General features: G+C 43.2%; 1 protein-coding gene across 1 annotated transcript; it reads left to right on the forward strand.

Moving 5' to 3' along the window:
* The first annotated feature begins 14,858 nt into the window (after positions 1-14,858).
* On the forward strand, positions 14,859-16,278 carry LOC141084536 (uncharacterized). Its single transcript, XM_073569296.1, has 2 exons — positions 14,859-15,364; positions 15,648-16,278. The coding sequence occupies exons 1-2, from the start codon at positions 14,939-14,941 to the stop codon at positions 16,191-16,193; spliced, it is 972 nt and encodes a 323-aa protein (XP_073425397.1). The 5' UTR covers positions 14,859-14,938; the 3' UTR covers positions 16,194-16,278.
* The last annotated feature ends 206 nt before the right edge of the window (positions 16,279-16,484 follow it).

Consider the following 16,484-nt stretch of genomic DNA (forward strand, 5'->3'; position numbering starts at 1 on the left):
AGCGCTAACATATTCCGCAGCGCTTTACAGTTTGCACACATAATCATCACTGTCCCGGATGGGGCTCACAATCTAAATTCCCTATCAGTATGTCTTTGGAATATTTAAAGAGAACCTGTGTGCAGCCAATTGCCCCATCTCATAATCTCAGATGCACCACAGGTCCCAGCAGAATGTTTCACATTCATGCTGTACCCACCATCACCGAGGGGCCTCAGGGCCCTCACGACCAGGTTTGTCCGGATGTGCGATATGGAAAGTCTTAATTATTCTACCAGCATTATCTTCAGATGCAGGTACCCATGTTCTCTGCTCCTAACCATAATCTTTCCAGGAAAACAGGTATTGGAGAGAATGATGGACAAGATGAGAGTCAACAATTTGAGCAGCTTGAAATTTTAAGTTACCATTTACCATGACAGGAAGTGGAGGTAAAGGTACCAATTCAGATGACGTAAAACATTTTTTGAACAAAGATCTAAGTGGATTTTAAGTGCGAGTGGCAACACAAGACAAAAAGCCATGGGATTGATGACAGCAGTGAACCTGAGACCAAGTTTCCAGGAAGGAATCTTCAACTTAAAGGGCTGTCCACTACTAAGGAAAACCCTTTTTTGATCAAAATGTTTAGCCCCCATAAAATAATAAAGTGTATATTCACCTCCCTTTTCAGTGCCATTCCCACAGTGTTGGAACTTGCTCTCCCGGGACTCTTATGTGGTTGTTGTGACAAATTACACCGATGTCTAATCAGCGTTGGCATCACTGTATCCACCGTCAGGCAAATCGAACATGAAGATGAAGTCCGGGCTGAAGTTGATCTCAGACTTCCTTTTCATGCTCATTTCAACAGGAGATGGGGACAGTGACGCCAGTGCTGATTGGGCTCCAGCGCTTTGTGTCACAACAACCACACAGGAGGCCCAGCAGAGTGAGGGCTGACACTGTGGAAACGGCTCTGAAAAGGAAGGTGAAAATAAGCTTTATTATATTTTGGGGGCCAAGCAAGGGGTAGGAGAAGAAATTGTCCAAGTAGTGGACAATATCTTTAATGTTCCTAGTGGACAACAACACATAGTCTTTCACACAAAGGTCCGGACCTGAAATACAGGTCATGCATTTGAAATATCAGTCATGCATTTGTATTTATCTCCCATCAATTTCAAGTTGTTAGTACACCTTACAACATGAAGAAGAGTGACAAAGATAAACATTCCTCCCAAGGAACCCCTGAAATCCCTTCCCTACTGAAATTACAGAACTGCGGGTTAAAACCGTATGCACCAATTAATGGTGACTTACCAGTGGACTCATGGTGGTGATTGTAAAGTACAAACTCAGCGAAGCGTAGGTATGATGACTAGTGATGAGCAAACCCATTGTTGTTCAAGTCCGGTGGGTTCAGCTTAACATTTAAAAAAAGTTTGTTTCGGGTACCAGAACAGTACCCAAATTTGAACCTCATCCAGGACCCTATTTAGATATATGGAGGGTCCGAACATCCATTGCTTCCCACGCTTTCATCTGAATGACACCACAGGAAACACAGGCTCTAATCGTCAGTAAGATCTTTGCCGCCAGTCAGAGTGCTGTAGTTCCCATGTTGTCAAACAGATGACAGCGTGTGAGCCAGCAACTTTGACCAGCTGTAAAAAGGTTATCGCTGGTCACAGGCATCGGATGATGAGACTATTACATTCATCATCCTACACCTGCTTTTGCTGATAGTAGCAAGAGCAGGCGAGGCAGATGAGAATATTCATCAGAGGGCGCATGTGCACTAAATAAATAAATACATTTTAAAAAATAATGGCATGGGTTCAACTTTATTTTTGATAACCAGCGCAGGTAAAGCTGACAGCTGTGGGCTGTAACCCCCAGCAGTCAGCTTTATATTGGCTTGTTATCAAAAATAGTGGGGTCCCCATGCCATATTTTTTAATTGTTTAAAAAAATAATTTAAAAAAACATTGTGGGATCCCCCATTTTTGAAAACCAGCCAAGCTAGTATTCTCAGACTGGGAAGGGGCCATGGATATTGGCCCTGCCCAGCCTAGAAAATGCAGCTCAAAGCCGCCCCAGAAAAGGTGCATCTATTATCTTTGTCTTCTCACTTGCCATTGTGTGGTCGCAAGTGGGGTAATTGGAGTTGATGTCAGCTGTTTTATGAGCGCTGACATCAAGCCCAGGGGTTAGTATTGCAGAGGCATCTATAAGAGACTTCCATTACTAACCCCATAGTCAAATTGTAATAAAAACATAGCCAGTATAAAGTCCTTTATTTGAAATAAACACACAGACTCCTTTATTTGAAATAAAAACTCACCACCCTCTTTTACCTGTGTATTACTATAAAATTAAAAATTATAAAACACTATATTCCTCACTTGTCCATTGATAATCCATTAATGGCCATGTTGCATGATGATCCAGAAGGTTTGAAGAGCAGTCACATTAGTGATGTGACCTCTCTCCATGCCAGCTGGCTTACACTGAGCAGAGCATGAGATGCACTGCGTGTAACAGGCAGTAACCTTAATGACATCTCCGCCAGTCGCAGGCAGACAGCGCTTCACATGCTCTACACAGTGTGAGCCAGCTGGCATGGAAAGTGGTTGCATCACTGATTTGACTGCTCTCTAAACCATTTGAATCATCATGGGACATGGTCATTAGTGGATCATCATCGCACAGGGGAAGAATATGGTATTTTTTATTTTACAGTAATAAATGGGTTAAAGAGGGTGGTGAGGGTTTTTTTCAGATAAGAGTATGAGTGTTTATTTCAAATAAAGAACTTTATTCTGGTTGTGTCTTTATTACAATATGCATACTGCTTGGCTGTGAATCCACAAGAACATTGACAGCTGAGCCTGACAACTCAACTGCTGCACAAAGTGGTGATGTCAATAAGGTGAGCGGAGTTCATAGTTGATGAACTAGGGTGACCTTACGGACATCAGCACTGGCTGTGTGAGAACTTTCTCATGAGCGGAAGGGGATAAGGGTCTCAGATGGTAAGCCAATTTAAATCCTGAAAATACAGACAAGGATGCAGACCTCCAACTTTCTTCTTGACAAAAAAGAAACATGCAGCAATGGGGGAGGAGGAAGGTCTGATATGTCCCTTTGCAAGATTATCCGCAATATACTTTTTTATGGCCTTTTTAGGACCCAAAAAATTATATAACCTGGATTTGGGTAATTTTGCCCCATGAAACAAATTAACGAGACTGTCATAAGCCCCATGAGGAGGCAGTTCTTGGTACCCTTTTGAAGAAAACACCTCCTCCAAACCGGACAGAAAAGAGAATAGGGTTTTGGTGGAAACAGTAGAGACGGGCACTATGACAGTTATTATTACAGAAATCACTCCATTTTGCTATCTCTCTAGACAACACTGCCAGCTCTATAGGAGTAAGAAAACCTTCAAGCACATAGCAAGAAATGCATTCCTTATGAAGGACTCCAATGTGAAGGCCCAAATTATGCACCACCTGTGTGTAACACCCTTGACCAAGAATCAATAGAAAATATGGGAATGAGTTTTGCCAGAACACTACAAGACAAGCCATGAATCTGGTCAAACTGCACATTCATCCTATTGGCTCCTGCCCCATTATCTAACAGAATAGACGCACTTTCAGTTTCCATACCAACAACAACCTCCTTTGCTGGTCAATCCCCCTGCTGCAACTTGCATAGCAGAGACTCAGCAAAGGGAGACCCGATCAAGGTCATCATAGATGAGGTTTATATAATGGATGGGTGTGGTTTCAATAAGCAGCACAGCCAATAGATCATGAGGAATGCTAAACTCTTTCCATGCCACAAGAAACCTGCATGACTGTGAGGATTTAAAGAGAACCTTTATTCAGTCAATAGCCACAATCTTCTAATCTCAGATGCACCACAGGTTCCATGTGGCAAATTAATGATACTAGCCCACAGACTTGATTTCCATGTACAGCTTTGGCAAAAATTAAGAGACTACTGCACAGTTTTATAAAAATCAGTTTCTCTACATGTCTGACAGCCATTCCATTCCAGTGTCAGTTGCATTCCAACCACACCTCATTCTACTTAATGTGCTTCTAATTAGGTGATCACCTGAACCAAATCTTATTTAATGAAGGACATTATAAAAAACCCTGCTATGGTGTTCATAATCATCTTGCAATAGGACAAGCTGGATGGCAAAACAAGTGTTAGTAATATCCCAAAAGTAATAGGAATGAAAAAATAACTTTTAACCATGCCAAGGGAGTTGAAAAGAAACGTCTTGAATGATTAAAAGAAGGGCTCAATTCTGGCTTTACAGTGAGTGTCATGTTGTCTCCATCCTTAAAATTTCTAAGACGGCAGTCCATTACAACAAGATCAAGCAGCAGATATTGGGGACAACAAAGCTACAGACCATCAGAGGGAAAAAACGACTCTCCACTGACTGGGATGACCATCATCTTATTTGAATGTCACTCAGCAACTGCAGGATGATATAAAGTAACCTACAAAAGGAATGGCAAATGGCAGCTGGGGTGAAGTGCATGGCAAGAACAGTTCGTAACAGGCTCCAAGAGGCAGGGCTCAAGTCATATAAAGGTAGAAAAATGCCTTTCATCAATGAGAAGCAAAGGAGAGCTAGGCTGAAGTTTGCCAAAGACCATAAGGATTGGTCCATAGAGGACTGGAGTAAGGTAATCTTCTCTGATGAGTCTAATTTTCAGCTTTTCCCAACACCTGGTCATCTAATGGTTAGATGGAGACCTGGAGAGGTGTAAAAGCTACAGTATCTTGCAACCACTGTGAAATTTTGTGGAGGATCGGTGAAGATCTAGGGATGCTTCAGCAAGGCTGGAATTGGGCTGGTTAATCTTTGTGAAGGACGTATGAATCAAGTCGCATACAAGGTTATACTGGAAAAACAGTTGATTCCTTCTGTTCAGGCAATGTTCCCCAACTCTGAGGACTGTTTTTTCCAGCAGGACAATATGCCATACAGCTAGGTCAATCAATGTGTGGATGAAGGACCACCACATCATATCCCTGTCATGGCCAGCCCAATCTCCCAGACCTGAACCCCATTGAAACCCTATGGAATGTTATCAAGAGGAAGATGGATAGTCACAAGCCATCAAACTAAGAAGAACTGCTTACATTTTTGTACCAGGAGTGGCATAAAGTCACCCAAAAGCATTGTAAAAGACTGGTGGAAAGCATGCCAAGACGCATGAAAGCTGTGATCAAAAATCATGGCTATTCCACAAAATGTTGATTTCTGAACACTTCCTGACTTAAAACATTAGTGTTGTTGTTCCTAAATGATTATGAACTTGTTTTCTTAGCATTATTTGAGGTCTACAAGCACTGCATTGTTTTGTTCTTTTGACCATTTCTTATTGTATGAAAATAAATACAAAATTTAGTGCTTGGAAATCTGAAGACATGTTGTCAGTAGTTTATAGAATAAAAGAGCAATTTACATGTTACTCAAAAAATATACCTATAAAAAGGAAAATCGGACAAACTGAAAATTTTGCAGTGGTCTCTTAATTTTTGCCAGAGCTGTATATTTCCGCTGCACCAAAAAGTAAAAAACAGCACTCTCTTGTAAGTGTTCAATTGGAGATCATTTATTTAAATTCAAGAATTACACAGTGAATAACTTGTGTAATTGAACAAAAGTGTCATGTCGGACGCTGTTCACACCACAGCGTCCGGCAGGCAGCGGTAGTTCCATCTCCGTCCACTATAGCCTCAGTGGCGCCGGCTTGATTTTACTCAGGTTATCTGGGGTTAATCTAGCTGGAAATCAGGTGGGATGTTTGGTCACGCCCACGGTCTTTAAATAGTCGTGCTGGCCTGTGGGCGTCGCCGATTATAGCTTGTGTTTTGTGCCAAGTGGTTCCGGTCTGGAGAGGAGGTGTTGGAGAGAGAAATTCATATCTGGTGTCGTATGATCTGTTGTTACCTTTTCACCTTCCTATATTTGTGCTTTGTTTTGCCCTGTTCATATTATAGTATTGTCCTGTGTGGTTGCGGCACGGTGTGGTTTGAGTTCTCCCTGTCTGTCATTACTGTGTGGGCTTTGGTGGTTTTACAGCTCACTGGGTGGAGGGTGGAGGGTTCAGCTTAGGGCTGAGCAGGAGATAAGGAGAGGCTGGAGGCTCAGGCATTTGCACCTTTAGCAAAACCCTGGGTTGAGGGTCAGACAGGGTTTTCCCTAGTTTGAGGGACTCCGCAGGGGCCCGGGTTTGTCAGCCTCCTTTGACCTAAGCCCCGCATAACATTATAATCGGCCCAACATTTTTCCATGGATTCCATGACTTCCATAAACCGCCAGTTGGCGGCGCTGTCTGTACAGGTCACCGAGTTGAAGGGGGCAGTTCAGCAGCAGGGCCTGGTTGTAGCTAATGTGCAAGTGGCTTCTGCAGGTGCAGGTGCAGAGCCTAAGATTCCGCTGCCTGAACGATTTTCTGGGGAACGCAGCAAATTTGTCATCTTTCGGGAGGCCTGCAAGTTATACTTTCGCATGCGCCCGGTCTCCTCAGGTAATGAGGCTCAGCGGGTGGGTCTGGTGTTATCTTTACTGAGTGGGGACCCCCAAGCATGGGCGTTTTCCTTACCAGCCGACTCTGCTACGTTTCATTCGGTTGAGAATGTTTTTTCAGCACTCGGGCTCATTTATGATGACCCCGACAGATTGGCTTTGGCGGAATCTAAAATCCGCGCCCTCTGTCAGGGGGAACGTATGGCGGAAGACTATTGTTCAGAATTTCGCCGTTGGGCAATAGACACACAGTGGAACGACCCAGCGCTGCGGAGTCAGTTTATTCATGGGGTCTCAGAAAGAGTTAAACAGGCCCTCCTGATGTAAGAGACTCCTGCATCGTTAGAATCTGCCATGAGTTTGGTTATTCATATTGATCGCCGTTTGTGTCAAGGGGCGCAGGAGACGCTGCCTCTGGGGGAAAGCAGGGGTGCCAGTGTGGTTGCTGCAGGTGAGCCCACGGAACCTATGCAAATCGCTGGGGTATCGCATGTGCAGCGTCGCGTTCCTGGGTTCAGGAAGCATGGAGCATGTTTTTACTGTGGTAAAAGAGATCATTATGTAAATGCTTGTCCGGTGCTACCAAAGAAAGTCGCACCGGCGGAAAACTGGTAAGCTCAGAGGGTATGGAGGAGGCCCAACTGAGCGTATGCATATCCTCCATGATGGTATCTCAATGTATGCTCCCTGCCAGGGTTATTATTGCGGGCAGAGAGCTACCAATATCAGTGTTTGTGGATAGCGGTTCAGCCACCAATCTCATGGATGAGGAGTTTGCACGCATGGCAGGTTTCAAGATCGAAAAACTCCCTCATCCTATTCGCGTGGTTACCATTAATGCCGCTCCCCTCCCACAGGGGGAGATTACTGAGTTTGTAGCTGAGGTTAAACTCCACATTGGAGTCCTACATTCTGAGTGGGTTACATGTAAGGTACTCAATAATCTCCCAGCACAAATAGTCCTGGGTTTCCCATGGTTGTCTAAGCACAACCCGGTGATTGACTGGAGAACCCAGGACATAGTCCAGTGGAGCAGTTTCTGCCAGGAAAATTGCTTGGCCACATGTGTGTCCGCCGTGAAGTCCAGTCTTCCAGAGGCATTGCTGGATTTTGCGGACGCATTCTCTGAGAGGGGTTGCTCAGAACTACCTCCACATCGAGCCTATGACTGTCAGATTAGGTTAAAACCCAGGGCTAAATTGCCAAAGGCGAGGATGTTTAGTATTTCTGGTCCGGAGAGACAAGCTCTTAAGGACTACATTGCGGAGAGTTTAAGTAAAGGGCACATCCGGCCTTCATCCTCACCTGTAGCAGCGGGGTTTTTCTTCATTAAGAAAAAAGATGGGGGTTACGCCCGTGTCTGGATTTCCGGGAGTTAAACCAGATTACGGTCCGTGATCCCTACCCGATGCCTCTGATCCCTGATTTGTTCAACCAGGTGGCTGGTGCGAAGTGGTTTTCCAAACTTGACCTCAGGGGGGCATATAACCTCATAAGGGTCCGTCAGGGGGATGAGTGGAAGACGGCATTTAATACCCCTGAGGGTCATTTTGAAAGCCTAGTTATGCCATTTGGGTTGACAACCGCGCCGGCTGTGTTCCAACATTTCATAAATGATGTATTTGCTCATGTGCTGGGGAAATTTGTGATTGTGTACCTGGATGATATCCTCATTTATTCGAGCGACCAGGACACTCATTTAGAGCATGTCAGGCAGGTGTTACAGCTGCTCCGTGAGAATAAGCTCTATGCTAAGCTTGAAAAATGCATGTTTTTTGTTCAAGAGTTGCCTTTTTTGGGATATATTGTGTCCGCAGGGTTTAAAATGGATGCCGCGAAGGTGCAAGCGGTGCTGCGATGGGAACGGCCTGGTAATCTAAAAGCGCTCCAGCGGTTCCTTGGGTTTGCTAACTATTATAGGAAGTTTATTAAGAATTTCTCTACTATAGCCAAACCGCTCACGGTCATGACGAAAAAAGGTACCAATCTCGCTATCTGGTCTGAGGATGCGGTGCGTGCATTTGAGGTTCTGAAGAACCGTTTTGCTTCAGCCCCCATTCTGGTGCAACCGGACGTATCTAAACCTTTTACGGTGGAGGTCGATGCGTCTGAGGTGGGAGTGGGGGCAGTACTGTCACAGGGCTCGTCCTTGAGCAATTTGCGTCCATGCGCCTACTTCTCCAAGAAGCTGTCGCCGGCTGAACGGAATTACGACATCGGCAACAGGGAGTTGTTGGCCATCAAATTGGCTTTTGAGGAATGGCGACACTTCTTGGAGGGGGCGGCCCACCAGGTCACAGTCATCACCGACCATAAAAACCTGCTCTATCTGGAGTCGGCCAAGCGTCTGTCTCCCAGGCAGGCTCGCTGGGCATTGTTTTTTACACGTTTTAACTTTCTGGTGACTTACCGTCCTGGGGCGAAAAACACCAAGGCGGATGCCTTGTCCAGTTGTTTTCCGGGGGGAGAACCTCGGGAAGATCCGGTACCCATCCTCCAGGAAGGTGTAGTGGTTTCGGCTCTCACGACTGAGGTAGAGGCGGAGATTGCCGAGGCCCAGGAGGAGGTACCACCAGGACTTCCCGCTTATAAGTCGTTCGTACCCCTTCGTCTTCGTCTTAAAGTGTTGGGGGAACACCACGACTTGGTCCTGGCCGGTCATCCAGGGGTTAGGGGCACCTTGGAACTGGTATCGCGCCGCTTCTGGTGGCCAAAAATCCGTCAGGACGTGGTTTCGTATGTGACAGCTTGCATCACGTGCGCCAGGGCCAAGTCGCCCAGAACCCGTCCTGCTGGCACTCTACAGCCTCTGGGGATACCTAGTAGGCCATGGACAGAAATCTCCATGGACTTTATCACAGACTTGCCTGCCTCGGCGGGGTACACGGTCATCCTGGTGGTGGTTGATCGATTTTCTAAGATGGCGCATTTTGTGTCGTTGCCTTCCTTGCCCAATGCGAAGACGTTGGCTCAGGTCTTTGTGCAGGAGGTGGTCAGACTGCACGGAGTTCCGTCGGACATAGTGTCTGATAGGGGTACCCAGTTTGTGGCAAAGTTTTGGAAAGCTTTTTGCTCACGATTGGGAAATTCATATCCGGTGTCGTATGATCCGTTGTTACCTTTTAGTTATAAAAGGATAGGGAAAATGAAGGGAGGTCAGCTCACCAGTCTCAGTTGCGATCCATAATCCTCCTGCGCACGGAGTCACCTTGATCAGGGGCGTTGACTGAAGCAAAATAAAGGATGGAATCTCCAGCGCTGGACTTCAGTTAAAAATTCATCATTTATTATAAATTCTTAAAATCGGACAGAAAAAAGTATGAATAAGGACATACAGTCAGATGGGGTCTCTGGTGGTCTCCAACCAACGCGTTTCGACCTAGAGGGTCTTACTCTGGTGTCGTATGATCCGTTGTTACCTTTTCGCCTTCCTATATTTGTGCTTTGTTTTGCCCCGTTCACATTATAGTATTGTCCTGTGTGGTTGTGGCGCGGTGTGGTTTGAGTTCTCCCTGTCTGTCATTACTGTGTGGGCTTTGGTGGTTTTACAACTCACTGGGTGGAGGGTGGAGGGTTCAGCTTAGGGCTGAGCAGGAGATAAGGAGAGGCTGGAGGCTCAGGCATTTGCACCTTTAGCAAAAACCCTGGGTTGAGGGTCAGACAGGGTTTTCCCTAGTTTGAGGGACTCCGCAGGGGCCCAGGTTTGTCAGCCTCCTTTGACCTAAGCCCCGCATAACAAAAAGGTATTGTGAATTTTCAAACAAATTGTGACTGTCAAACTTGATGTATCGGCTCCTCCTTAACCTTGTTCACAAATAGTCATTAAAAATCAGATATACAAACATTAGCAACATGTGGGATATAAGGTTATTTATGTGTTATCGTACAGGTCCCCTTTGCTAGACTGGGTGGTAATCATATTACCGTAGATCTCCCAAAAAATGGAGTCTTTTTGGATCCACACTTTACAGATACTTTCTCCCAAAGGACTCAATAGGGAATATGATTTGTTAATCTGATTTTGCTCTGTGAACTGTTTTGTTTGTACAATTTAACTTAGATATTTTCTTTTTTCCCTGGAATCACTGATGGCCTTGTCAATCTTCCAGATAGTATAACCATCACCTAGTCCTCTGGCTTTTCATGCTCTGATTCTTCTCTTAGGCCTCTTTCACACTTCAGTTTTTTACAATCAGTCACAATCCGCCAGGTTTTGAATAAAAACGGATCCTCAATTTTTTTTTGAGGATCCGTTTTTTTCCCCATTGACTTGCATTAATGGCGGATTGTGACGGATTGCTGTCCGTTGCATCCGTTTTTTTTGAGGATCCGCCAAAAGTTGCTGTCCGTCACCATCCTCAAAGATTTCTAAACGGAGCATGTAACGTTCTTTTCCCTGGTGGATCCTCCAGACACTCATTTAACCCGCAATTCTTTCTGGGTGCCGGACAAAAAAAATTCTCATTCTCTCTCTCTCTCTCTTTCTCTCCTTTTCCAGGCTGCGATTCCTTTAAAATTCTTCATTTTGCGGATCCGTCATAAAAATGGATGGGTGGCATCCGTTGTCATCAGTTCTAAAACGGATCCTGCATCCGTCCTTTTGGCGGATTTTGACTGATGCAAAAAACTGAAGTGTGAAAGAGGCCTTAGACTGATCTTTTTTCAATTATTCTTTATTATTTCTAGACTAAGATTGATTTCACTTTTTCTTGACCCCTCCCCCTTTTTTCCTCTCTCTCCTCCTTTTGCTTCATTTCCCCTTAACTACACACTACATAAGCACACAAATGTGTCCAATTAATCTCACCATACATGGCTGCCACCATGCCTGCAGCTATTTGGTGTATTTTTGGGTGTTTTTCTACCTTTTCAACACTGGTGAATACTTCAACATTTCATAATCAGGTCCTAGGTTTTTACTCACCTTTATATAGAATGTTCCCTATTATCAGTTTTTCCCGATTGCATTGGCAACTATAAGTGCATGTATTCTGACCTCTCTTTTCTTGAATAACTATATATCCCATCGCTAATGTTTGTATCTCTGTTTTAAGTGACTATTTGTGAACAAGGTTTAGGCAGAGCCGAAACTTCAATTTTGAAAGTCACATTTTGTGTGAAATCTCACAATACCTTTTGTTCAATTACACAAGTTATTCACTCCATAATTCTTGGATTTAAATAAATTATCTCCATTTGACCACTTTGAAGAGAGTGCTGTTTTCACTTATTGGATTACATTTTGCTTACGAGCACCTCTACTACAACATCTACTGCTGACCGTCTCCTTTTATATTTCTCCTACACAACATATTTTTTCCCACTAAATAATTATGTGTTGCTGTAATTTTGTTTTGTTTCCTTCCACCTCACTTAAATTTATGTTATATTTTCCACTTTTCCTTTCTTTTTTTGCCTACCATTTACCATTTGAAATACTACGGATTTTCAAAAGACGTGAGTAAAGTGAAAAGTTAAACTGCAAATCTCCTCACTTGTGTACAAGGTCCTGATTTTTGGTCACTGCTAGCTTGCCTGCCAGCCTCCAAAAGAAGGGCCCTATGATGAGCTGCAAGGTCCCATCAGTACTTGGTACACCACTTCTTTTCATATTAAGCAAATTATTATGAAGTAAATCAATTAAATTGTTCTTTGCTTACCTAATTTGTGGAAATTGTAAAACTGCACAAAACTATTTTTTAATCTTGGTATCTAAAGAGAAAGTAGCTCAGATCCAAAGACTTAGTGACATGTGTAAGTTAGTCTGACATCTGTAAATTCAGAGCACAACATTATTTTGTCTTAGAATCTCAATGTAAATTTCATTACTCTTGTCTAACTTCTAAACAATTCATAAAAACACTCCCAAAATACCTGAGTAATTTGCTAGTTCCTTTCAAGAACTGTAACTACAGCCTTCAGCCTTTGTTCTTCTTCCAACACTTGAAAAAGAAAGTTGTTTGATCCTCATTATTCTATCATTATCCACAGTCTTAGAACAAAGTGTCTGGCAACTCAAAATCCTGTGCTTAAAATGTCTACACTCTTACCAGAAAAATGCCTGTAATTGACATTAATAATCTGTGAAGTGATTACTATGAAATCTAAATTCTCTCTGAACAGTAAGAATTTCTACTGTAAAGGGCCTTTTACACTAAACAACGCACCAGCGATAACGATAGCGATCCGACCAGGCATAGATCGCTGTTGTGTCGTTACGTGATCGCTAGATAGCTTTCAAACAGTCCACTCTCGTCAACGACTCTAGAGAGATCAGCGATCTGCATAGCGACCTCGTTGCTCGTTGAGTACCTTTCACATTACTAAACAAAAAACGATTCAGACCTCGGTGGGCGTGCTTCAGCGTTTAATTTACAACGCCCCCCAAAGCGCCGATTGGTGGTCACCGCTACGCTGTCATTGGCCGGCGGCGTCATTAAAGAGGACGTAATAGCGTTACAGTTTAAATCTCTGGAGCGCCGTGGTTAGCTTAAACCAGCATTTTTCCCCCTAGAGACAACAGTGCATTTTTGGTTCGATTTCGCTATTCGACCTTCAGCAACCCTCTTGAAGGATCATCATCATCATTGGTTATTTTCAAATACCTCCATTTTGAATATCATCTCAACAGTGCAAATTTTTTTATATTTTTTCTCCCTAACTTTCGGAATTTTCGCAACGTCAAAGGTAAGTTTATCTTGGTTCCAAAGTTTTATTTATTTTTTTATGCCCTTTTTTTTTTTTTTTATTTTATCGTTTTATTTTAGTGTACTGTAGAAACCGCGCCCGCCCCCATTTTTGTAATTGTTGAACGGGATACCTTTCTAGGACAGCGACCAAGCTTATGCGATTCAAACTCTTTTTTATTGGGTCTATGTTCATTATGTCCATATGCACATGTCCGAGCAGCCATTTTAGTTTTGAAACCGCGCCCGCCCCCATTTTTGTAATTGTTGAACGGGATACCTTTCTAGGACAGCGACCAAGCTTATGCGATTCAAACTCTTTTTTATTGTGTCTATGTTCATTTTGTCCATATGCACATGTCCGAGCAGCCATTTTAGTTTTGAAACCGCGCCCGCCCCCATTTTTGTAATTGTTGAACGGGATACCTTTCTAGGACAGCGACCAAGCTTATGCGATTCAAACTCTTTTTTATTGTGTCTATGTTCATTTTGTCCATATGCACATGTCCGAGCAGCCATTTTAGTTTTGAAACCGCGCCCGCCCCCATTTTTGTAATTGTTGAACGGGATACCTTTCTAGGACAGCGACCAAGCTTATGCGATTCAAACTCTTTTTTATTGTGTCTATGTTCATTTTGTCCATATGCACATGTCCGAGCAGCCATTTTAGTTTTGAAACCGCGCCCGCCCCCATTTTTGTAATTGTTGAACGGGATACCTTTCTAGGACAGCGACCAAGCTTATGCGATTCAAACTCTTTTTTATTGTGTCTATGTTCATTTTGTCCATATGCACATGTCCGAGCAGCCATTGTAGTTTTGAAACCGCGCCCGCCCCCATTTTTGTAATTGTTGAACGGGATACCTTTCTAGGACAGCGACCAAGCTTATGCGATTCAAACTCTTTTTTATTGTGTCTATGTTCATTTTGTCCATATGCACATGTCCGAGCAGCCATTTTAGTTTTGAAACCGCGCCCGCCCCCATTTTTGTAATTGTTGAACGGGATACCTTTCTAGGACAGCGACCAAGCTTATGCGATTCAAACTCTTTTTTATTGTGTCTATGTTCATTTTGTCCATATGCACATGTCCGAGCAGCCATTTTAGTTTTGAAACCGCGCCCGCCCCCATTTTTGTAATTGTTGAACGGGATACCTTTCTAGGACAGCGACCAAGCTTATGCGATTCAAACTCTTTTTTATTGTGTCTATGTTCATTTTGTCCATATGCACATGTCCGAGCAGCCATTTTAGTTTTGAAACCGCGCCCGCCCCCATTTTTGTAATTGTTGAACGGGATACCTTTCTAGGACAGCGACCAAGCTTATGCGATTCAAACTCTTTTTTATTGTGTCTATGTTCATTTTGTCCATATGCACATGTCCGAGCAGCCATTTTAGTTTTGAAACCGCGCCCGCCCCCATTTTTGTAATTGTTGAACGGGATACCTTTCTAGGACAGCGACCAAGCTTATGCGATTCAAACTCTTTTTTATTGTGTCTATGTTCATTTTGTCCATATGCACATGTCCGAGCAGCCATTGTAGTTTTGAAACCGCGCCCGCCCCCATTTTTGTAATTGTTGAACGGGATACCTTTCTAGGGCAGCGACCAAGCTTATGCGATACAAACTATTTGTTATAAAATGTATGTCCGTACCTATATGAAAGAGTTCTCACCATTTCCTTTCTTTTTTATTACAGATGGCATCAAGTAGCCAAGTTGCTAACAGCCAAGAGTTCATACGCCTATTTATTGAGATGTATCGCTCACTGCCCTGCCTATGGAAGGTGAAGTCTCCTGATTACAGTAACAAATACAAGAAGAAGGTTGCATATGAAAAACTTGTCAATCTATATCAAGAAAATCACCCAAGCGAAACAGTTGACGAGGCTGTTATTAAAAAAAAAATTCAAGCTCTACGCACAGTGTTCAAAAAGGAATTGAACAAGGTGGAAAAGTCTACAAGGTCTGGGGCAGGTACCGATGAAGTGTATGTTCCGAAGTTGTGGTACTACAACTTGCTGGAGTTTACGCGAGACCAGGAAATCCCCAGGGTTATGCACTGTTCTATGTCACTGCCACAAGAGGAAGAAACAGTGACACGGCCTGATTCCCCTCTAGTCGATGTAAGTATGTTTTGGGTTTCCCTCCAATAACCTATGATACATATATATGTACATGGTACAGTTGAGTTTTAGTCATTAAGTTGATGATTTGTAACTTTGTTCACAGCTGATACCTCTTCATTTTAAATTGGTTTATCATTACATAATTTCTACACATTTTGTCGATGACAGTACATAGCCAGTACCAATGTTCACACACCCTCTTAATAAATTATTGTTATGTGTTTAAAAAACACTCGTTTTACTTTTTCTGTGTTTTAACCTTTTTTTTCTGTTCTTGCAGCATGTAACAGAAGAGGTGTCACCTACACCATGTGTAATTCCTGAAACCCCTGCAACATCAAACCCAACCGACGAGGAGGCAGAGGAGGCAAGTGTGTCCGTGGGAGCGTACACTGTGCAAAGGCGTAACCCTGTGAGTAGAAAAAGAAAGGCCACCGCTCCACCTTTTCCTGAGTTTGTCGATATAGCAAAGAACATATTGTCGCTGCAGGAAAAGCAAGCCATTGGGGGCTTTGCGCACATGGTGGACGAAAGACTTCGGTCTCTGGACGTTACACAAAGGCTTCAGGCTGAGAGAATTATATTCGAAGCGCTAAATAAAGCTGCTGTTGGACAACTAAAAGACAGTTATATTCTGGTGGATTCCCAAGCAATGTCAATAACCCCAAGGCCGCAGACACAAGAACAGGTAACAAGCACGCCAAGAAGGGCGATTCAGCCGCTACACAGCATGAACTTTGGAACCCCACATTGGCAGTCTGGCCCATTCATAAATCCTGGAAGGCAGCAACTGAATGACTCAGACTTAAGTTACACTCAATTATAGTTGTTATGTTAACTTTTTGTATTAACAAAATTGTTTGGTTTTTCTTTTTTGTTTGTTTATAAAAAATAAAAAGTGTAATTAAAATGTTTGCATTACACATGACTACAATTCCAAGTCCTTTCTAGACTGAGACAAAAATTGTTTTGCCAGTTAGGCTTTTTAATTTCTTTCTTTAAGACTGATTTTTAAACAAACCATGAAAGTTTAACATATGTCAACATGACATAGACAATTTTTTTAAACAAAACAAAAAAAAATTAAATGTTATCACCCTGCGGTTGGGCTGCCACA

Source organism: Dendrobates tinctorius, unplaced genomic scaffold, assembly GCF_039654945.1.
Source record: "Dendrobates tinctorius isolate UK_male_01 unplaced genomic scaffold, ASM3965494v1 ptg000024l, whole genome shotgun sequence".
Lineage (NCBI taxonomy): Eukaryota > Metazoa > Chordata > Amphibia > Anura > Dendrobatidae > Dendrobates > Dendrobates tinctorius.